The sequence below is a fragment of the Pelodiscus sinensis genome, chromosome 5 (genome assembly GCF_049634645.1).
Source record: "Pelodiscus sinensis isolate JC-2024 chromosome 5, ASM4963464v1, whole genome shotgun sequence".
Lineage (NCBI taxonomy): Eukaryota > Metazoa > Chordata > Testudines > Trionychidae > Pelodiscus > Pelodiscus sinensis.
Window position 1 is genome coordinate 54,519,675 of NC_134715.1, and position 24,677 is coordinate 54,544,351.

The window sequence follows — 24,677 nt, forward strand, 5'->3', positions numbered from 1 at the left end:
CATAACCCTGTGATCAAAGATGCTGTCAAGATGATCAATACCAATGAATAAAAACATCGAAGAGCATAAGTGTTGCCAGACTCCTCGTTATGCTCCTTAACTCTGTGTAACTATCCCTGCCCAAACACAATGCTATAAATCCTTCTGCATATCCATAGCTCACTAATATGTCTATATGCCTGATACTGACTCAACTTTTTGGGGCTGATATCTCTGCAATTGGTTTAATTCACAGAACTTTTTAGGATGATTTATGCTAATTATCTAAAATATTAAGATTCCTAAATAAAGAAATGAATATTCATACCGTAGTTTCTCATTGCTTGAGACACTTAAGAACCTAATAAAACAAAGCTATTAAAACAATATATTAAGTAGCCAAAATAATGTTAACATGTCCATTTACAGTTATCATATAGTGAAGGTGCCAGAAATATTTCTATTTTATCTTGATTTTTCAGTCCCTCGCATTTTTATTTAAAAATATTTGAGGCTGAAGTATGTTATGTTTAATTTCGAGACAGAAGGTGGTTTGTGTGTGATCTGGAGGGGAAGATTATATTGTATAAGGAAAGAGAAATGAGGTGATCCAATGTGATAAGTTGTGTGAGGTTGTGAAAATGTATGTTTTACTCTTTAAACAACTAAAAGATTTGAGTTATGAGACAAAATTTTGATACATTTGATCCTTAGTGAGAACAACTACATGACAGTGACATATCTGATTTAAAAATAAAAAATATTTCATATGTACAAATTTTTACCATCAATGGATGCCACAAAATTTATATTGAATTCAATTGATTACTCTTTCAGTATGTTAGCTTTATCCAGGTGATTCTTATATTTTCCTTGCAGTTATATTTTGTTAGTATTTCCCATGTGTAATAGGAACTACGGCAGGAAATGTTTTTACTTCCCATATGGCCAGCGTTTAGAGAATCAGCTCAAAGATAGCATCTGCAGTTATATTCACATGTATGTCATCTGATCAGTTGAGGGGAGAAAAAGATTGAAGAGGTTCTGTGGCTTTTGCCATAAAAAGAAACAGACAACAGAACCAGGACAACTTTCAATCTGGTGCACTCCAGGTCTCCCTCAGGAGTGATTCCCAAATGAGTGGAACATTTGAGGATTCCCTTGTGAGATTCACACTACAGCAGGCACCATTGCTAAGAAAGACTTAAAACAGAAATAAAGGCAAAGAAAGAGTCTGCTTAAAACAAATGAGAGCAAGTTAATTGAACCCCTCTCACAAAATGGGCTATGAATTAAGATACTAGCTATTACTTGTACAAATCTTTCTTTAGCTAAGATAGTGTGTCCTTCCAAAAAAGTAGTACATATTTAATATTATATATCTTTTAATTAACCTTGATGTAGTTACCACACAGGAAAACAGTTCTCTCAAGGGACAATATCAGAGTGGTAGATATCACCATATACAAAAGTGATGGGCAATAACCTACCCATGGGCCAGATATGGTTCACCAAGATTAGCCCCTGGCAGGCTCCCACCTCTGTATTTACCTGTGTAGCTCCCACTGGCTGCAGATCACTGTTCCCGGCCAATGGGAGCTGCGTGAAGTGGTGCAGACCATGACACCTTGGCCAACAGGTGTTGCAAGCGCCCATTTTATAACCACAGAGGTAAATCAAGAGTTGGCAGCCCACCAGGGGCTAACCTTGGCAAATAACCTCCATCTTATTGCCACCCCGGTATATACCAAGGGCCACCAGATGAACTGTTTACTTGCGTGTCTGCAGGTACAGCTGTTTGCAGCTCCTGTTGGCCGTGGTTCGCCATTCCTGGCCAATGTAAGCTATGGAAAGTGGAGGCCTGATTCACATTGACTGGGAATGGTGAACCGCACCTAACGGGAGATGTGAGTGGCCGTACCTGCAGTTGCTCCAGTAAATAAACATCTAGCAACATACAAGGAGCTAACCCTGGCAAATTGCATTCCACCACAGGCCACTTATTGCCCATCCTTGGTATACATCTGTGGTGTCCAACATGCTAGCACTAGCCACATGTGGTTATTTGGCTGGCTGAATGTGGCTAATTCACTATAGTAGTAGCCACTACAGCGTTCAGAACTGGTTGAACACCACAGGTACACAGCCAGCTAAGAATAGGTGAGAAAAGAACAGTAGTAAAGAGCAAGATAACAAAGGTATAGAAAACGTATATAACTACTTACTGCAGCACTTTTTCCTGGGAAGTTGAAGAAGGCATCAGGACCATATTTCTGAGGCATGTGTTTTAATACAGACAATAATTTTCCAGCATGTGGTGGCTATTAAGAGAAATTAACCTGAGTATCAAACATTTTTCTATTATGCTGACACACATGATAAAAAAGGATGCAATTTGACCATTTCTCTCATCCTTCCACAGACATAAGCACTAGGCCTCAATGTTACTCAGGAGAGAAATAATCAATCAACAGTATCAAATTAAAATTAAACTTAGACACCAACTGTCCAGTTCTGTTCCAGCTAACTTTTCTTATTGAATTCAGTGGCAGTAATCTCAAAATAAAACATGAGCACGTACATCTATTTAATATACCAATTGTTATACTTATGGTTGCAGGCCAACAGTTTTAAGATTTTTTTCCCCCCACTTTCCTATAACTTTCCAGAGGCCTGAAACTTTTAATGGCTGGTCTTCCCCTGAGGAGGGAGGTAAAGAAGTTCCTTTAAACTTCCTTGGACCTAGAAAGTGCCAGGGAAACAAAACTCATGTTCTTGTTTTCAGAAGAAACTTCAAACTGTTTAAACTAGAAGACTTAAAAAACAGTCAACTTAAAACTTCATATGAAGCCACTTACTGAAGAGTAATCACTATTAAACTTTAAAAATGTATTTCAAAAATAAAAGTTCAAAGCAAATCAAAATGGTTCACACGTGCAAAAAATAATGGGGGAGAGGTCATTACAGTTTAAGTTGACTGTCTGCAGCACTGTGACATTGCACAGAAAATTGGATATCTAGTGTTTCAGATAGCTGTTCAACTTCCTAGCACTGCAGCTACGTTTTTCTCCTCCTCCTCTCCTCTGTATTTGTTTTTGAAGAAGAAAATTGAATGTAAACAAGAGCCAGGAAATAAAAACCATTAACATTGCAAAGAGAACCATAACTGACCCACAGTGAACATATGCAATATTTTAACTGAATTAACCTTATATATTTATACCTTGATATATACAGTTCTCTCTCTGTAGTGAGTTGAGGTTTCAAAACTTATTTCTGGGGTTTTGATTAAAAATTGAAATTTTAACTGAGCAATAGCATAGGTTTTTATATTTAATAGGTATTTGATTTTAATCAGTAAGAAACTATATTTGTGAAGCCTTTTCTCTATTTTGAGCAAGTTAGTTTAGAGGCCACCAAATCAGATTACAAAAGATGTTTTCAATTAACTTATAATACTTTTTAAAGCAGATGCTAATTCCATCAAAATAGCAATTCTGATGTTTAGATTTCACCTATTACCGTCAAATCATTTCCCAGTGTACAAAGACAACAACTACAGTCTGATTGTTGGGGGGGATCTGGAAGCACTAAGTTCCAGTATTCCTAAAGCCACCAAACTTAAATGTAATAGGTAACTTACTCACACTTCTACACAATGTATTTTATTACTTATATACAAGATGACATCTATTGATAATACTACTGAGGATCTTTGGTAGCTTTCACATTTGGTTATTAAAATGTTTGTAATAGCCTTTTTGTTTAAAATGATTAGGAGACAATATAACCAAAATTAAGACAATAAAAGTGTTTACCCATTTTCCTTTTTCTCCTTGTAGTCTGCTGAAGAACAATTTTAGTTCCCGGACCGTCAAATTATAGCTAGCCAGCACTCCCAACATATCAACTAAGAGATCTGAAGGAAAAATATTAAAATTATATGTATGCTGCTCTGTACATAATGATCAAATGAGTATTCTTTTATTTTCTCAATAAAAGTGCTGTTAAAATGGTATATTAAGACAGTCATATTTCGCTCAAATAAATGTATTATATTGCCAACTAAAGTAATACCTGCAATCATATTGTCAGCTTTATCAATTCTCTGCAACACTTGTTCAACAAGCCCCACTTCTGTGCAAATTTGTAGATTCCGTATACTCTTCTTCAGGATTGCTGTAAACATGCTCCATACCTCTGCCTGGCAGGTAATGTCACATTTATCCAACAAGTTTACCATGCAGATAATACTTTCTCCTTCTTGAATAATAAAGTTCATTTCCAGATCAAAATGGCCCCCTACAAGCTGTTAGGCAAAAAAAAGGTAAAGCATTAGTAACAATTTTCTCCAAATATTTTTCTACATTTAGAACTTTCTCTGCTAGTTCCTAAGAATTTATACTGAAACATATAGAGTTTTGGGGCCTAGATTTGAATTACATTAAGGAACAGAGATTGGATGGTGACAGACAGAGAGTCCCATTGCTTCTTCTGTTATGGATTTGCCATGTAACTTTGAAGTTCTGGTATTTGTTTCCCTTTCTGAAAAAGGCTACCCAGACAGGTAAGAGAAGAACTGCTGTTGTGAACAGCTGCCCAATTTCATGGAAGTGTCACTCTTTACAAACATTAAAATGCACTTCAAGTATATTAGATGAAAAGTGGATTCAAATATCAACTGCAATTTTACTTTGTAAGCAAAGGTACTATAAGTTTTGGGGGTTTTGTTCATTTCAAGCTGTAGCACAAAATAGATGTATATGATTGAATGTTAATGATTATTTATAAGTGAAGGAATAGCAGCACTAGTTGGGGCCCAACACCAATGATTATGCTTCTTCATTTCCTAATGCACTTAAATCCACAAAAGCAACACTTCAGAACTTCTGGTCATGGACATTGCATAATCAGAAACTGGTGAGTGTGCCACACAAAGAAGATTTTGATGTGTACAAAAGAGAACAGCTATAAAAAAAACCCCCACAAAAACTCATCTTCATTTAAGACCTGAACTAGAATCAAAACATTATTCTCTTGAAGTTAACAGTCTCACCAGACCTCATATTTCTATACTTTTCTAGCAAATGAGACAAAAGATCACAATACTGTGTGACATATTAGATATACATTCTAGTCTGTTACATTTTGTTCCAATTACAGAAAGAATTTCAAAAAATAAAAAAGTTCTGTGTGTCACCAACCCCCATTTACCTTCCTAAGAAAATAATGTCATGATTTCACTTTGGGACACCTATAAGTCAAATATCTTGATATGTTTGGAGAGGGGGAAATGAACTAAACAAGTGAACTATATTCTTCAGACAACTGTCATCAGTTCCTTAGAACTACAGCTCAACAATAACCAATTATAAATTAAATTGATTTCTTTCCTAAAGTTATACTTCTGCACAGGTCACTCGAAAATACTTATTTTCTCTTATCTTCTCATAAGACCCTACAGCTCCATTCACTTGGTCAAGTTTTGAGGTCAAATATGTTTAACAGAACTGCTGTTGTCCTTAAATATTATATGTCATACACCACTCAAGCCACTGTAACATATTCAAACATGTCCTAAATTTTGTTTCCAGTTTGGATGCAGCAACTTTCAATGTTCTGAACATAATTAGCAGTGTTGTGAAATACCATAAGAAACTGAGAAAGCTAGCAAAAGTGATTGAGGTTGTCTGAAGAAATGGAGAAAGTTTCCATATGACCATTTTTAAAAATTATTTATAGTTCCCTTTTATTTTCAGTTTTCCTGAATTGCAATAACGTAATTAAAGAAATATCTAATAAATCATATTATCTAGAAAAGTCAAAGAACTGGGAGTCAGAATATATGAATTCTATTCCCATCTTTGCCACCAACCTCCTCTCATCTTTATCGAGTCACTCCGTTTCTATCCCTCAGTTTTCCATGCTGTAAAATGAGGTGATATCTACCTTAAAGTATCAATGTTTGCCAATGCTTTGAGATCCGAGGGTAAAATCGACTGAAGTAGTAACACCACAAAATGCACTTTTAAAAAATTCAAAGAAAAAAGTCTGAACATAACTGCATCAAAAACCAAGACAGCAAATCTCACATTATTATTTATTTTACACTCAGGCTATGTCTAGACTACAGGGTTCTAACTTCACCTGTGTCTAGACTGCTGCCGCAATCTTTCGAAATTAAATCGAAAGAACTAGGCGGGTTTTTTTTGACAGCAGTAAACCTCATTTTACGAGGAAGAACGCCTTTTTTCGAAAGAGCTCTTTCGCAAAAAGGCATTCTTGAATGCAAACAGGGCTTTTTCGAAAGAGAGCATCCAGATTGGCTTGGTGGTCTCTTTTGAAAAAGCAGGTCGCTTTTTCGAAAAAAGTTGTGGCTGTCTAGACGATCTCTTTCGAAAGCTTTTTCGAAAGATTCTTTTGAAAAAGCTTCTTTCGAAAGAAGCGGGTAGTCTAGATGTATCCTCAATGAAAGCAGATCAGCCACCGTAATAGACCAACTGAGGCCTTCCTCAAAAGGACAGTATCCCATATGGAACTTGAATAGGACACTAAGTGAAGTAATTCTTGATGCAAATACAATGGCTATAACTTTGCTGTCAATTAAGACTCATGGCTTAGTTATTAATTTAATTATTTATCGAGGTTAAGTAACCAATTAACAAGTATATCAGAACTGTACAGGTGAGCACTTAGTTGCAAATAATAGGACTTCATCTTCACCCTATCATTTCTATCATCAACCCTTCATTTTTGGCTACATGCAGCATTTCCATCTAAGAAACGATCAAATTAATTTTCCAGTCTGTCAACAACAAATATTTCAGCAGATATTACATTAGAAGAATATATCTAGTGCAGTAACTATGTTTCTCCTTTAAGTGTTTTAAGTAATACCTTTTGAGAAAAAAATTGACAGGAAAACCAGTACACCCAACATGCACTATATATGATACTCCATCCATGCATATCTATTAGATACACATAAGCGCACACACTCCACAGTATGTCATATTAACCCTTTCTAATGGTGATTTGGAACTGATCAACCTTCAAAACACAAATTTGTTCCCAACGACAGGGATCATAATACAGGCCCATGCACTGGCTAGTTATTATCTGAGCTGCAGTAATGGCTGTGCACAGCAAAATGTAATCTTCCCAAATGTCACAGTAAGTTATGAATATCTGAGCAGCTTAATGCACCTTACTAGCCATGAAGTGTGAGAATGTAATCTTATTACTTTTTTATGGTTGTATTTTTTTGAATAATGTAGCCTTTGAACTGATGTATAGTCTTTCCCTGCACTTTAGCATGATTTGGTCTCCCGTGTCATACAGTACATTTTTCAAAACTCTCCAATTCAATGTATTTTAAGTCTTAGGCTGAACTTCATAAACATTCTTTATAGCAACCCACAGGGTGGCATAACATTTTCTTTCTATAAGGCACACAAGCATACAGCAATGATTTTAAAGCATAGAGTTCTAAGTATTCAAATACATCTTCACAAATTTTACATTATGTCTTTAACATCTGCCAGATATATTTACTTTCAGAAAAGAAAGGCATAACATCAATATCTGGAGCTCTTCAGTAAGCATAAGGAAATTTTGCCTTTGGTATTTCCAGACTAAGAAGAATGTAGCATTCAAATTCTAAGCCAACACAAATCTTAAATATGTTTCTTTCTTTCCTAACCTCTCTCAAAATTAGTAGATTAGAAATTAACCGTACATGTTAAGGTTTCCTTATGGTAGCAAAATCTAGCAGAGGAGAAGCAAAAAAAAAAAAACACACATTTAAGGGATGGGAATGAAATGATTGCTAGAAAATTCCCATCTGACTTGAGATGGAAGGAGGATTCATAGGATATATGAAGAGCTGCTGGGGCCTATTTTGCCTTTATGTGCAAAAACTTTCAGACTAACATATAATTAAAAGATTGTGTTGAACAAACATACAGTCACTACCAAACCCTGCCCTTCTGGAAAGTCAAGTTTTAAGACTCAGGGCATTTATATATGCTGCTAACCAAAACATTTAAGAAATTTCAGGTAAATGGAGTGCTACTTTTCATGCACAGTTTAGCAAAACTAACTAAAATGAGTCTGAGACCACAATTAGCTTTAATTTAGGAATAATTCAAATCCATGTCTCTGAAAAAGCCAGAGTTGACCATTTCCAGAGTTTTACATATTTGCTTTAAGCTCTTTGGTGTAGAGACCATGGACACCTGTATTTCTGTATGATGCATAGCACAAGGAAACCGCAATCCTGGAAAGAACTGTAGGTATGACATAATAAAAATTAAAAATCAAATCCTACTACCAAACCCCCCACTGCAGTACTTTCCTGAAGAAACAAGAATGTAAAAGAAGCTTGGACAGATGGATCTAATTTTAGGATCAACTCTATAGATCAAAAAAAGATGGGGCAGAGGAGTGGAAAAAAGGAAAAAAAGAAAAATATTGAAATACTGATTATAACAACTTCCTTTTTCTTACTTTTCCATGAACGTGTCCACATCCTACCCCACTGAGAATTTACATGCATTTAAAAATCCTCTCTATTTAATAACATGTGTATTAGAGGAATCTGTCACTAATTCAGATAACAGTATGGAAGAGTCACATTTTGAGACATTACACGTCAGTGCAGTCACAACAAGAATACTTATGGATTAGAAGGAATTGGGGGTCAAGTTTTAAAGACCTGGGACCCTTCCTGAGAATGCCCCGATGGAAGCCCACTACCCTCTAACACGCACATGCACGCGCACACACTTCTTTTATAATGTGTCAGATCCAGCCTGAGGCAGAGAAATGATCTCATTCTTGGACCACATATCTACAACTTTGAATAAGAGGGGTGTAGAAGCCACCTAAAATAATTAACCGGTTCAATTTGTTTAATCAGTTAACTATCGGCCATAGGCAGAGAGCTGATCTAGTCCTGCTGACCCAGTGCAGCTGGGGTCCTGCTAACCAGGACACTGTGGGCGGGGGGCCATTCCAGCCAGCTGGGTCCTCCGGTCATCCAGTAAGCATGCTGGTAAGGCTAATGCTTACCAGGTAACTGGTTAACCATTTAACTTTTTACATCCCTACTTAATTCTCAGCTCGAGGAGTCATACCAACACTAGCTTTGATGGAGCTACTGTGCTAAAAATAGAGTGTAACCAAGTATAGCGAGAGGGCCTAGTCCTCCTTAGTATGTGCCCGTCCAAGATACTAAGTATATACTGAGGAAGCTAAGTATATACTGAGCAAGTGCTGCAACTTGCACCCTCACAGCTACACTCTATCTTTAGTGCATCAATCAACTAGCTGGATTAATATGTCTTCTCACTTTGGGAATTAGACTCCAGTTCAGAGAACAGACAAACCTTTAGGCTACTTCTACACTACAGCTAGGGGAGTAATTCTCAGCTTGTGTTGCAATGCCTAAAAAAGCTTTTGTCTAGCTCGCTCACTAAAATAGCAGGGAGGATGCAGCAGCATGGCCATACAAGCCTACCTAAACCCCCAAGTAAGGCATCGTGGGCCTGTGCAAACACTTGTAGTACTACATCCTCAATATATTTTTTAGTGAGCTACTTAAATAAAGATAGCACAGATAGGTCTACACACAAACTACTCACAATTTCAGAGCAGATGTACCCTTAAACAAGTAGATTCTAGGCCACTGATGCCGTTCTTAGGTAAAGACCAACTAGGGTTGCCAGATAGTCTCCCAAAAAAAAATACCAAACCAGTGGGCTAAATATTTGTCAAGCAAAAAAAACAAAAAACACCCAGAACACATGCTATGTTTAATACTTAATTTTATTATAAACAATCTTCATCCTACACCATCTCTATGTAAAGAGGCTTAGAAATAATTGTGCAAATGTGCAAGCTATTTTCATTGTTTTCTATTCCTCTAAAGTGAAAGCTATAGAAGAATTTAGAACTCCTTTTTATCTTGCAGCTGAAATGATTGTAGAGAACTCCCAGCACCGATTGCACCCAGCCTCCCAGCCACTCTCCCCACCCCCACTAGGCTTCTGACAATCCCAGAGCAGTGATGGCGGCCCCGCCTCCCAGCTAGGATTCCCAGGCTGGGAGGTGGGGCCACGACTGGCACTGGGAGCCTGTGATTACACAGTAGCCTGGCAGGGGTAGAGGGAGTGGTTGGGAGTCCCAGCCACTCCCCCCGCCCCCACCAGGCTTCTGTTACAGGCTCCCAACACCAATCGTGGCCTCAACTTCCAGCTGCTCCCTCTGCCCACGCCAGGCTTCCGTCCAGTGCGCAGCCGGAAAAAAATCAGAAAATACCCGACATTGCATGTGTCTGGTATTTTCTGATTTTTTTTTTCAGACAGAGCATGCAAATACTGGACTGTCCTGTAGAATACCGAACACCTGGCAACCCTAAGACCAACTCTTATCTTTACCAGAAGACCATCTGGTAGCCAGTGCAAATCATGATTAGCAGTGTGAAGTACTCTGAACATGATGCCCCTCTTCCATAAGCAACCTGATGCATTTATAACAAATGTCAGCTCTGAATGGTTTTAAAGCACATCCCAATGTACAATCTTCTGGTGGCAAAGGCATGGATAACTGTGGCAAGGCTCACATACAAAAGCAAAGATTTCAGCCTTCCGTCAGGCAAGCCTGGTAAAAAGTACAGGACTACGTAGCACTTTAAAGACTAACAAGATGGTTTATTAGATGATGAGCTTTCGTGGGCCAGACCTACTTCCTCAGATCAAATAGTGGAAGAAAATAGTCACAACCATATACACCAAAGGATACAATTAAAAAAAAGAACACACATGAAAAGGACAAATCACATTTCAGAACAGAATGGGGATCCGGGGAGGTAAATGTCTGAGAGCTGGAAGCATGTAGGTAACTGTATGAGTCAGTAGGTTTTCTGTAGAGGGTGGTGTCTAATATTCCATTGTTGATTTGTCTACCACTCTACGCATGGGTCTCAACAAAGACCCCAGTTATCTTACCCATTACAAAGATAGCTTCCCCAATTATCACCTCTAATACCATTAGCTCACAGACATTTACCTTCTCCCCCTCCCCCCGCATCCTCCTTCTGTTCTGAAATGTGATTTGTCCTTTTCATGTGTGTTCTTTTTTGTAATTGTATCCTTTGGTATATATGGTTGTGGCTATTTTCTTCCACTATTTGATCTGAGGAAGTGGGTCTGGCCCACAAAAGCTCATCATCCAATAAACCATCTTGTTAGTCTTTAAAGTGCTCCATAATCCTGTATTTTGTTTCAGCTACACCAGACTAACAAGGCTACATTTCTATCACTGGTAAAAAGTAGACTTTGTTACTGCTATAATACAGTGTAACCACAACTGGATGCATTAAGCCCCCCCCCCCACCCCCCGAGTTGAGAATTCCAGTGCTCTCAGGGGATGGATAACTCCTCCAACGGCTTCCTTCTTACCTCCTGCCATCATCTTCGCCTTGTACTTACTAATCTATGACCCCAAATAATCAGTTTATCCAAACAGCTTCAGAAGAGACTGAAGAATGAAATTTCTATGGCCCCCATCATTAGTACTTTTGGTTTTATCTATATATTTCAAAGTCTCGAAATTCAAAAACCCCTCTGTAAGGAACCAAAGGTGGTACAGTTTTATGACCTAGCCTTAGCCTGTACTAATCATCACAGCAAGAAGATATGAAAGTACTATACCGACTGATCCATCTTCACAGTATATGTTCCAGCAAGAGCAGCAGGTTTTTCTTTCAGGCACTGGTGCAAGCAACAAAGCTGATCCTCTCTGTCTTGCTCTACACTACTGTAGCCCTCTTCAGCATTCAGGGAGCACACAAATAATGAAACATACTAATTTAATTGTCTATTCTTTTCTATCCTTTCTTCTAAAAGCTTAAAGGGAGGGGGGGATGAACACAAAAAGCAAAGTATCATTTGTTTCACTTATTCCTTTGCTTTCCTTCACCTTGTCAAGCTATTGCTCCTAACTTTTACCTAACTCAAATGTAGAGCAGAATGTGGCAAAAGTGGCATCTCCCACTCATTTTAACACCCACAATTACCTGTCTACTTTTGAATTGTCAAATTCAATCTTTTTATTGAATTTTTATTAATGACAGTGTGATTAGAAGTTCTAGATCATAACAGTAAAGTAACATAAAACTATTATAGGGGTTAAGAAAAGTCACTTAACGTGCCTGCTACTATTTCATGGGCAATTTCATAAGTGTGTTTTGGTAAAATAAGGGTTTGGGGACATACATTGATGGGAGGAGAAGCCTGAATCTCTTATTGAGACTCAATATTGGAGATGTAATGGTTAATAGAGCACCAACAACATGACATTCATGTTGACTCCATCAGAACAAGACAGAGTTTCCAGGAGAATGTCAGCTATTGACAAGCCCACCAACTGGGAGGTGGAGAGGAGAGAAAGACCCAACTGAATCACCACCAGAGCCCCAGGCAGTGCAGAAGAGCTGGGGGGGGGGGGGGGGGGGCGAGACTAGCCTCCAACCCTGTCCCTTCCAGGAGAATAGAGTTGCCTCCCCATCCTTGCCCCAAGGCTCAGCAATTCTATATGCCATCTGGCTACACACTACAATCAACACAACTCCAGTGAGTATGCACTGCACAACTTGCATATCAGATTACATTGGTGCAGCACAGATATTTTAGATCCTGACTGGTTTGGCCAAGAGGCTATCAAGTGCCGGCACTTCATCTGCCCCCTCAGCATTGCCATGATGCTCCTGCCCTTTGCCTTGGTGCTGTCCCCCCGACCCTGCTCCCCACAGGAGCCTCCTGCTTGCTGTACAGGGCAGGGAAGAGAGAGGAAGAGGAACTGTATTATATCTCCACAGAACAGGCGTCAGGGGTGCCATAACAGAGCTTGGAATGGAGCGAGTTTGCTGGCTGCTTTTGAGAGTGATGCAAGGCCAGAGCAGGGGAGAGCCTGCCTTAGCCCCTCTGCACCTCCAGCCCCCCCAGGAGCCACCTGTGGTAAGCAGTGTCCAGCTGGAACCCACATCCCCAAACCCTTCTCCAGTCATGAACCTCTTCCTGCACCCTAAGCCCTTGCCCCAGCCCTGAGCCCGCTGGACCCAAACTCCCTTGCAGAGCTTATACCCTGAACCCCCTCCTGCGCCCCAGCTTCCTGTCTCAGGCTCAGCTCAGAGCCACTCTCACACTCCAAATCCCTTAGCCCAAGACCCAGAGCCTGTGCCCCAACTGTCTGCCCTTGACTGGTGGAAGGAGGAAGGGAGGGAGGACAGAGTGAGCAGGGGCAGGGCCTTGGAGAAGGGGCACAAGGGAGGTGGGGCAAGGGTCTTTGGGTTTGAGGTAGATCCTGGATTGCGCTTAAATTCAAAAAGTGATCTTGTGCTTAAAAAGGTTGGAGACCACTGTTTTAGATTGATTCTAGGTAAAACAGCATTAAGATATCATAGTAAGTACATCGAAGTATGTTAACTTTAGTTATTCACATAGCTGAAATTGCATACCTGAGATCAATAATCCACACTAGCATAGACTAGGCCCTAGATTGCAATGTTGGTGTACCAGCATCAAGACGAAATTTTACTTCTAACAAGATTCTTTAGGATTTCAGATTAATAAGAATGCTTAAGTGTATAAGCCAATACTCATTTTGTGATTTATGATGAATTTTTCCCTGGATTTATATGCCAAGACTTGAGATTGCAGATTTAAGTTTCTATTACAGAAGCTGAAAGCACACATCTGTGTTCTATCGACATGGGCAAAAAAAAGATTACTCTTTGTGTTCTTAGTTTGTGCTACAACACAGCCAACTGAAACCACTTAGTGGTCTGTACAGGCATGTCTACACTGCATTCCTCAGTCGAGAGAGGAATGCAAATGCAGACAAGCGAAATTGCAAAGGAAGCACGGATTTGAATTTCTCACGCTTCATTTGCATAATTGCATCCAGCCACTATTTTGAAATAAAAACACCATGTAGACATGGTTATTTTGAAAGAAACCCCTTCTTTCGAAATAACCCTTACTCCTTAAATACTCGTCACTGCTAACTTATTATTACTGTGCTCAGAAACAATGGCCCATGTATAGACATGCTATCCCAGCTTTAAAAAGTTGTATAAATTTTCTATAGAAGAAGTCTACATATAGCTACAATTTATGTCCATTTTTCCCAAAAAACCTGTTCCAATTTCTGCATTATAGTCTTAAATATGGCCTTTATTTTGAAAAACGAATTTATTTCAGCACATTTTAATCTGAGATACTGTTTAAATATATACAAGAAAGATATTATTCCAGGTTATGGTCTAATAATATGCAAATTTGTGCCTCCATACAGGAGATGAAATTTTGTAAATCCATTACATCAGATTCATATATGTGCACTGAAAGCCACTAAATCATTTAAACCATGATACAGAAAACCTTTTTAAATTTGCATTTATCTACAGTAAATACTGCCATGTTCTTTAATAGCTTGCTAGTGCAATCTTAGCAAACTAGTGATTTACGGTTCTGACATATTTTAAAAAATCAGAAATCCGTCATTGTATGACAGCCAGTAGAAAGTCAGTTCAAGTTACATTACTCTGAATTTAAACTCACTAGGATATGAAAAACACTCTGCCATATTACTATTTAGACACCCCACTATTTACCTCCTTACTTTACAGAACTGTATTATCTGTAAAATGTCTAAGTTTTACACAACATTTTCATTTCAATTTTTAATATTCTTAAACAGATTATTTCGGGGCTTAGGTACCCTCATATTTTATTAAAACCTCTTCATACCACAAAGACAAATCCAGAAATATAAGCTCACCAGCTAACAAAAATAAATACCATACCCCTAGTACAGAAGACTGACTGTTTGTTTGCCCTTAAAAGTTAGGTCAACATACCTATGCTTGTCAGGAGTCTGAAAAATTCACAAAACCTGTCCCACACAGTAATATCAACAAATGCATGCTTCCATCTACGTAACTAGATCATCTGAGGAAGTGTAGTCCTATACCAATGGAAAAAAACCCTTCTGGTTAGAGTATGCTGCATTTATACTATGAGGTCATGCCAGCATAGCTATGGCAATATAGCTAAAACAGTACAGTCTCCATAGTACAGTTTTCCTTGAATGTCTCAATGGCAGGGCCCAGCCATGGGTGTGTGGTGTAGCTTTGACATCTGCTAAGTTGTACCCCAGAATCACCATGATCCCAGCTTCCAGCTCTGCAGGTTCTTACACACAGTGCTCCCTGTATCAATCCTCAGAAGACTTCCACCTTGGTTTTTCACCACAAAACACAGCTAAAAAATATGAGTTTTGCAACATATGACCAAATAAAAGTGCACAGTCGGCACTTTCCCTAAACAAAACATAACCCCACCCTAGCAGGCACTGCACTAATCTAATATTCAGGTGACTACACCCCTAAAAAAAGCAAGGATAAAATTAGATAGCACAAGGGATTAAAGTGTTAATTCCATGTACAATAAATGCCAGCATATTTTTAAATACTACTTAAGTAATATAGTTACCTAACTTTAAAACCGAACACACACCTTTTTTCTAGTCTACTCTATGAGTTCCACTAAACAATAAGCAGCAATACAGTAACAAGAGGGTGAATCAACATGACTTTTGCATGTTCTTTTTAAAAGTGGCCCATATTTATGCTGTCAGAATGCGTGCATACAAATATGAACAAAATGAATCAATATTAGAGCTAGGGATGCCAACTGTAACTGCACAAATCCTGGCTCCTCCCCTCTCACTCCATCCCCTCTTCTCACTTTCACTAGGCTGTAGCAGGCGGTTGGGGTGCGGGGGGGGGGGGGTTCTGGGCTGAGGTTAGCTGAATGTAGTAGTTAACTCATGTTATTATCTACATGATAATTTCAGATTTCTATGTGGTTACCCATCTTTTTGAGCATTAGTTTGCTAGCTACCAAGCAACAATAATGAATAGCCTTAAGTTTTAAACCTTCTACTTAAATGCTTATAAAATTAAATGTTATGTTTTAAACTAAACCTGGGTCCTTTCTTAAAATCTGTATTTCCGCTGGTCTCTTACTGCTCTAAGCAACTCCAGATTCTTCAAGAACTCATGAAAGTCTGCACAAGATATAGTGAGGTTCAGTTGCATCTGTAGCTCTGCTTTTACAATGTTATTACTCAGTCTTTCTGTCCTTGCTCCACAGTTGTGCCAAACTGAAAATTCTGTAGCAGTAGGCACTGAATTCAGGAATGGAAAGTGCAAAAGAAACCAATTTCAAAATTTTGCACTCACCACTCTGACATTTCTCTAAAAACCTCGGCCCTTTTCTGACCTACTTTTTGCTCCTTTGAGACAATCTTTTCTCGATTGCTGTAAAACACAGTACAAGTTGAACCTCTCTGGTCCAGACTCTCTGGTTCACTGGGACCATGGATGTTGCTGGACCAGAGAACCCCTAGACCCGAGAGGCCAGGGAGCAGGAACCACAGCCAGAAGCTCACCAGCAACAGAGCCCTGCCAGCCCCAGGGCAGTGATAACCCCAGCAGTCCCAAAGCAGCAGCAGTAGGTCTGGGACAGTGGAAACCCCAGTAGCCTCAGAGAAGGGAGCCTGCCAGGTCAGCTGATGGACCCTGGAGAGCCCAGAGTCCGTCAAAAGAGGAGCAGAATTGACCTCCCCTGGTCTGGCTAACTGTCTAGTTCAATCAGGTCCTAAGGGTACAGGACCAGGGAGGTCCAGCCTGTATTTATCAAACAGCTTGCCAATGTCAATCTCAATGCAGTGTCTCAAAATTGGACTACTTCACATCTTTGTATCTCATTTCATACAACCTGAAAAAGGATGCATGAGATTTTCTTCTTGGAGGAAAACTCCATGTATACTTTGAGGATGAGTGTTTCTATGCCAAAATTCAATTCCCTCATCCCATCTTTTATGTAATTGTAGATGACATTTGCACTCCACTTATATCAGTCAGTCATTAAGCTGTTTGAGTTTCTGATGCACTGACTTCTGTTCCCTAAATTCAAAGAGGCATTGCCAGCCACAATAGAAGACACGCTGTTAATACTGAAATTATTCTCCTGTAGAATACCAGAGAGCCATCTCGCAATTTCTTATTTCCATTTTTGGAGGTGTCAGAACCAACTGAAAAGGCACCATCCAAGTCCTTAAGCAATAGTTCTTATAATTTCGGTGCCAAAAGCCTGTCTGCTATTCTGGTCTACTTTTGTCCATCCACAAGATAATTTCAGGATTAAGTAAAAATCTTGGAAGCATTTTGTTTACACCAGGGGTTCTCAAACTTTGTAATACTGCGACCCTCTAAAATTCGGCAGGTAGCAGGGCTGGCTGGGGGCAGGGGTGCGTCAGGGGTAGCAAGGCTGGCCAGGGGAGATCAGGAGGGGGAACCAGCCAGTGGGAAGCAGGGCTGGTGGGGAGGGGGGTTGGGTGCAGCGGGGATGGCCGAGAGACATCTAGAGGAGGAGGGGAGAACTGGCCACCCGAAGCAGGGCTGGTGAGGGGCAACAGAGTTGGTCGGTGGAGTTGGGGGGTTGTCAGGAGCAGCGGGATGGGGGAAACCGGCTGGCAGGAAGCAGGGCTGGGGGGGGCATCGTGGGCAGCAGGACTGGCCGGGGAAGTTGGGGGGGGTCGTCGGGGGCAGCAGGGCTGGTTGGGGGAGATCGGGAGGAGGAGAGGAGAACTGGCCAACGGGGAATATCAGGAGGAGAAGTGGGGGAGAACCAGCAGGCCAGGAGAGGGTCGGGGGGAGTGCGAATCAGCTGGAGGGAACAGAACTGACCCAGGCACATGCAGATCCCAGGGCACTGCCCGTCCCACGCACAGTCCCAGCAAAGCACGAGTGAGTTCGTTTGCGGCTCCACCACACACTGGAACAGCGCTCAGGAGCACATACAGGGAGGGCTTCCTCTCCTCCCCAAGGCATCACACGCAACCAGAGGCTCTCAGCGCTGATCGCAGCCTGCCTCCCAGCCACTCCCCCCGCCCCTGCCAGGCTTCTGTCAGGCGCCCAGCCAGAAAACTAGAAAATACTGGCCATTGCACATGTCCGGTATTTTCTCAATTTTTTTTTAACCGGACTGTCCCAAAAACCCAAATAACCAGACTGTCCTGCGACCCCCCTCTAAGTTGCTCACAACCCCCTTTAGAGTCGCGACCCACAGTTTGAGAAACGCTGGTTTACACAATCTTAGCTTTCATAACTTAAATAGTGAAAAATATTGTGGTAAGTTCCCCCCACTTCAGTCATGGTCACTAGATTTTCTTGGGATGAGTCTCTTGGTAAAAATACATGAGATTTGTGGTGTTCTTTTCTGTTTCTCTGCTTCCTTGTGTTCTATGCTCTGTGGCTAGTCATTGCTTATCTTCCCTCATATTTCAATTAAAAACACTTGAGAATATAGAATGCATTCTGCTGTAACTGTGTTGATTTTGCAAAGCAAAATTTTAATGCTGTTCTTTGCACTATTTGTCACTAAAACAGCAAAAGTACTTTTTCACTGTACAACTGTTAGAATGTCGCTTACCACCACCATCATTTATGTTTTGAGATTTTGTTTTTAATTGCTAGCTAACTCTGTTGTCTACTTACTGTATACCATAGTAACTCACCTATGGGAAAAACAAGAACTGTATGTGTCCCATTTCTGCTCTCTCCAAATTATACCAATTGACTAATCAGCTTGCAGGGAAGAAAGACTAATATTGGAGGAACTGGTTAAGCAGGCGTTGCTTTGATGGGAAAATTGTGAAAAGCTAAAGGGCTTTCAATATTTCGTCACCTGATAATTAAGTACATCCATTTGCCAACACAATTTCACAAAAGCTTCCTGATAATATAATCCCCTGATGATCTTTAATGAATCCTTTGGTAGAATACTGGAGGAGCAAAGAATTTCTTTACAAGCAAAAACAGAGAAGATGATTTGGAGGATGATAATGTATACACAGAAGCCAAGAAGTAGCAGAGGAAGCAAAAAAGACCAGTCCAGTTCTTCAGGGAAGTCACTGAATACCCCCAAGCTAGGTGGTTGGGGTATATGAGGGGGTGCAGGCTCTAGGAGGGAGTTTGGGAGCTGGCAGAGGGATAAAAGCCAGGGTCAGCACTTACCTCAAGTGGCTCCTGAAAGCAACCAGCACATCCCTCTGTCAGCAGCTCCTAGGTGGGGTGAAATGGTGTGGGTCTCCATGCACCACTACCCACAGGCCCCACTCCCACAGCTCCTATTGGCTGTGTTCCCAGCCAATGGGAGCTGCAGAGTCTGCGTTCCGAGCAGAAGTGGTGCACAGAGGCCCCCTGCTTAACAAATGCAGTGCTGGAAGCTTCCAGGAACAGGATAAAACACTGTCATGCCAGACTGTGAGTACCCAAAAATCTACCAGTTTGGCTACAGTCGACTCTGGGAGACAGGGCATGATTCTGGGAAACTCCCAGTGATAGCAGGAGGGTTGGCAACTCTAATTAGAGCTGTACACTATTAAGCTAGAGAAGTACAAAGTAATGTGAGGAAGACCAATAATTTTTAAAGGACAGATTTACAAAATTTTCAAAAAAATATTTTTAATAATCTTTCCTCTGCAAAACTTAATATTTTCCTACAAATTATCTTATAAAGATTTGCATTTATAACTGAACTAAAATTTTTCTAACTATGGAGTAGCTATAGATGACTTCATACATTAACATGTTACTTTTGGCTGTGAATTCCAATTTTAGGTTAAGACAACTCAAAATATTTTAGCTGAGGTAAACATATTCCCAAGTCTCTCAGTCCGTCATGACTCTATCACTGTCTTCTAGATCATAATAGTTTTTGTATGCAGTACTGTTGATTTATGTGCATTGTATAGTACCAATTATAGTATTCACATCTTTAAAGTAAATAAGTAAAAATTGTAATGGTAAAGCAGCTGCTTTTCTAATCCATAATCCATTTCTCCCCTGTCACTGCCTGTCTTCCATTTTCAACCCATCAAAAAGAGTAAAATTAAGATTTCACTCAAGCTTAAAAAGATAGATCTTGAAATAAAATGTTGCTACTGGTTTCTCTTGATGAGTTGATAGGTATTTTCAGCTCTTTTCTCCATGAACCTTCAGCACTCTTTGTAAAAGAAAAATCAGCACGAACTATAGACTAGTTCAGGCAAATGTAACTTATTAGATTTCCCCAACCAGAAATAACAATCCATTTGTTATACCAGTACTGATTCTCTCTACGAAGGAAGGATATTACTTAGCAGTGCCACATTGTGCAGCAGTTATGCACTGACAGGGATTAAAAGATAACCAAGCTTGTTTTCACTTATAAACTGATCAGGATATAAAAGTAGGTCTCAGAATACAAAAATTCCCTAAAACACATAATGTACATTATGATTTGGAAAAAGCAATTTAACTCTTCTTGTGCCTACTTGCAACAAACAGACAAGACAGGGTATTCAGTCTGCCCCTTATGTCCAATTAAAATCTTTTTTGGTGGAAGGAAGGGGGGAAGAAAATCAGGAAATCAACAATGGTTATACAAGAACGGTTTGAAATTAAAGCCTGAAATAAGCAAACAATTTGCTAGCAAATTGTTGATTTTCTGTATCCATGATTAACACTAAAGTAGATTTCTGGGCTTCTAACAGAAGTACAACAAAGAACAAAACAGCAGAGATCAAATTAACTAACCGATCTGAACTGACTGCAGATCTCCTCAGCCAAAAGTAGTATCTGCTGAGGTATCCTCTCATTTTTTGAAGCTTCGTTCAACTTAATCACCAGGTTCAAGTCCAAAATTTTCAGACACAAACTCAGTTAATCCTGGAAATAATGTAGTTCCTAATATCGTAAGCTACTTTTATAAAGTACTTTTATATTTGTAAAGAAAATGCTTGTTCTAAAATGGCAACCAGCACTAGAATTTACAAGGATGTTTTAATGTTGCTTGCTTGCTCTCTGATTTGAGTCAAAATAAAACAATCCTAGGAAAGAAGGCATCTACAATAGATATCCTGAAGAAGGCTGTAGCCAGACATAAAATAGTAATATGCAAGGTGATATTTCTTAGAAGTCTTTCCTTTAAAAAGTGAAATTAATGGATGACAAAATTGTTTTCCTCATACACTCCTTCTGGCCCTATAAAAACCTGCTAGGATTGAAAACAAAGAAAGTGTCATCTTAAAAAGGAGAGAAGAATGCCACTAAAACAAAACAAAGAAAGGGCAAACTTCTTAGTAAATTTATATTGACATCATTCTGTTCTTTAGAATGAAAGGTCTTTAAAAATTGTGCAGGAGTTGCATGCCTAAAAATGTCTTTCATCTCTGTGGGTATTCAGGCATGTGTATCCTGGTGAAATTCTACACTTTTACTTACTGATAGCAGTAAGGAATGTAGAAGTCGCCCCCATCTTTTACAAGTGAGTATCAGCGCTCAAAGTGTTGCTGCATTGTGGAAGAGTAACAGCAGATTCTGGTATTTGTCATCCTAATGAATCAATTCAGAGCAATCTAACTTATTTATAAGTAACGCAATATTTTATTCAACTTCCCATCCCAAAAATTAAATCTGGGATCTAACAGTGAAGGTAGGTTCTTTCCTTCTGTGATATCACCAGCAATACAATTTTGAAAGCTAAATCTGGAACTGAATGCAGTTATCACTTTTGCAAATCCCCAGTGTTTTCAAATCATGGTGTTGGCAACATTGTTATTGTCAACTGGTTCCCACATGTGAAACTACTTGCTTCCAAGAGGCACAGACTGAGTAAGAGGTCACTGATATTTGCCTTGGTAGAGCAACACTTTAAGGGACAAAACAGTGGCTGCTGATCTGAAACCAAAGGCTGAGAATGACACGAATACCATAGACTTCCGATAATCCGGAACCTATGGGACCTAGGTGGTGCCGGATTATCAAATATGACGGAGTATCAGGAGGTACTATAAACTGGTTATATATATATATACACTGTATACATTATATACTGTGTATAAAGTGTTCTTAACCCTTTTTATTGTACATACTGTATACAGTATGCTGTAATGTTTTAGTTTTTTAAAGCCTTTTTTACCCTTTTTGCTCAGTTCAGCTGCTACCGCTGTTACCTTGTGACTCATTTTTTGCTGAAGCTCACTCACTAGGCTCTTGCCATTTTGATGCCGGACTATCAGGAGTGCCGGACTATTGGATGCCAGACGATTGGAGTTTTACTGTAGTAGCGTTATTAGATCATTGATATAGTTGAGTATCTTGAGGTTCATAAACATTCGTTTCTAAAGAAAAACAGTATTAAACTAATTTCTTGCATTTTAGAACTGGTCTACTGGTATAGCTGTTTTGATTGGAGGTGTGATTTGTTTTTACTGAAATAATGTTGGTAGAATTGGAGTGGTTATACCATTATAGCTCATCACCATTCCCATACAGAAAGAAGCCATACCAATATCAACACCTTGATACCAACGTGCTTACTTCTACACTATGGTGATTAAAGCAATTTGAGCATGTATAGAAGACATTACACCTGATTTCTTTTGTTTTACCAATCAAGACCCAAACATTGAGGCACATTATATTTTGCCAATTTCTGTAAAAGGCACTTACAAAAATAACTGAGTGAATGGCTGATTTTTCAGGATAAAAACACTGGTTATAGTGAATAATCCAAAGGTTTTGGAAAATGTCAGCAAATTAAAAAAAAAATCTGTTTCAGCTATTTTTAAAGAACTGGTTTCATAGAAAGCAGGAGGGATGCTCCCCTATAGCTGAGTGCTTAGGGCATAGACTAGGGATGTAACAGCACCAGATTCCATTTCCCTCACTGCTTGATTAGGGCACAGGATTTGAATTTAGGTCTCCCTCATTGCAGGAAAATATTTTAAACCCCTGGATTATGAGATACTCTAGTATGGGTCTTAATTTCTATTGAAGCTATTGCTGCATTGTGTATAAACATTTTAATAGTCATTGGAGCAGGAATTAGAACCACATCTTTCTCTCAGGTTGGCCCTCTCTGGTCCGGCACCTGACCGATCCCAGATGATGGATTTTGCCAGAACAGAAGAGGTCATTTCTAGCCCCCCTTCAGTCCTAACCCCACCACTGGCCCGCCTGGTCAACTCCCCACTCTCACTGGCCCCCACTGCCGTGCCGGGTAGTCCTGCCAGCTTTGCACACAGTGGGCTCCAGCTGCAGTGCCAAGCAGCCCAGCCACTTCTGCACACACCAGGCTCCTGCTGTAGTGCCCGGCAGCCCCGCCGCCTCCACACTCCTATTCCTGCTGGGCTCCCACTGCACTACCGGGCAGTCCTACCACCCTGCTGGGAAGCCCCACTGCCATTTGTCAGGCTTCTGCTGCCCTGTCAGTCTGCAGTGCTCCCATGCACTAGCTCTCCACCAGGAGTCTTTGGTCTTGTGATACCCATGGTCCTGCAACACCACGGATGTTGCTGGACCAGAGAGTCCTGGTTGAGAGAGTTTCAATTTGTACTATTCATTGCCATTCATACTCAGATTCCAAGGCCAGAGGAGACCATCTGGTTCAGTGGTCCCCAACCTTTCGTGGCTGCTGGGCGGCCAGGGGCAGGGCTGCTCACGTGCCGGGCATCCGGGGGCGGGGCCGCTCATGCACCGGGGATGGGGGCCGCCCACGCGTCCTGAGCCCAGGGCCAGCACCGCGCATGTGCCACGCACCCGGGGCAGGGGCCACCCATGCGCCACACGCCTGGGGCCAGCACCACGCATGTGGGGGGCCAGCCTAGATGTTTCAGCGGACGCACATAAATGCCCCAGCAGGCGCCATGGCACCCACGGGAACCGTGTTGGGGACCACTGATGTGGTTTGACCATCTGTGCAATACAGGCCGTAGAACTTCCTCAGAGTAATTCCTAAATAGATTTTTTTTAAATCAATTTAAGCAGGACAGACTGATATTCATAGAAGACTTCTCCAAGTTCCCTCCTTATTCCAAACACTTTTTACTCTTTTGTTGCCTTGTTTCTTATATCATATCTGAAGTTCAGTTGCATACTCATCAGGGCTAGTACTGAAACTTATGAGGCAGGTAGCCCAGTTTTGGACAGGTACTGTAAAACAGTGTTCTGGCTAAACACAAAACCTTGGATATTAAACATGAGCACTGCTTTATTAATAAATATTTATTGTTTCTTCCACTAACGCACCCTTCCATAGAGCTCATTAATTGGTTCAAAGAGAACTATGAGACTGAGCCCATGGAAAAACATTTGTGGATAACAAACTAACATGATCAGTACCAGAATAATTTTCTGAGGAGGAAAAATTTGATGTAGAAGTAGGCACAGCAGAAGAGCTGCTTGAGGAAAATAGTAATAAAGGACAAGTAAAGAGCAAAAGATGAAGATCAGAGTACATAAAATAGCTCACCGTACACTAGGATGGAATATTTATTTTTCCTTTTATGTCAGAAAGGTAACTTGTTGATATACTGTCTGTCGATCAGGTAAAATGAATGCTGCACATCAGTCTTTTCTAAAAGCAGCAAAGGTAGCCTATGACTGAAGCCTATCCTCAAAGCGTGCTCCACATTCATTTATATAGTCTGTATCAACACGCAATATGTTGAGTGCATATAGTTTTAAATAATCCAAAGCAAAACACCTACACACTCAACCATAACAGGTTAGTACAAATCTA

At 40.2% G+C, this 24,677-nt stretch overlaps 1 protein-coding gene across 7 annotated transcripts in view; it reads right to left on the reverse strand.

The window, feature by feature from the left end:
* The window catches only part of LRBA (LPS responsive beige-like anchor protein), a 559,238-nt gene that overhangs the window by 505,948 nt on the left and 28,613 nt on the right, over positions 1 to 24,677 (reverse strand). For 6 of the 7 annotated variants that reach the window (XM_075930022.1, XM_075930023.1, XM_075930019.1 and 3 more), the window contains exons 3-5: positions 4,057 to 4,288; positions 3,798 to 3,898; positions 2,205 to 2,300 (exon numbers count right to left, since the gene is read on the reverse strand). In XM_075930022.1, the coding sequence (XP_075786137.1) occupies positions 2,205 to 2,300; positions 3,798 to 3,898; positions 4,057 to 4,288 (429 nt within the window). Of the gene's footprint in view, positions 1 to 2,204; positions 2,301 to 3,797; positions 3,899 to 4,056; positions 4,289 to 19,126; positions 19,264 to 24,677 lie in introns of those variants that run through there. The other variant, XM_075930025.1, reaches the window with a different exon arrangement.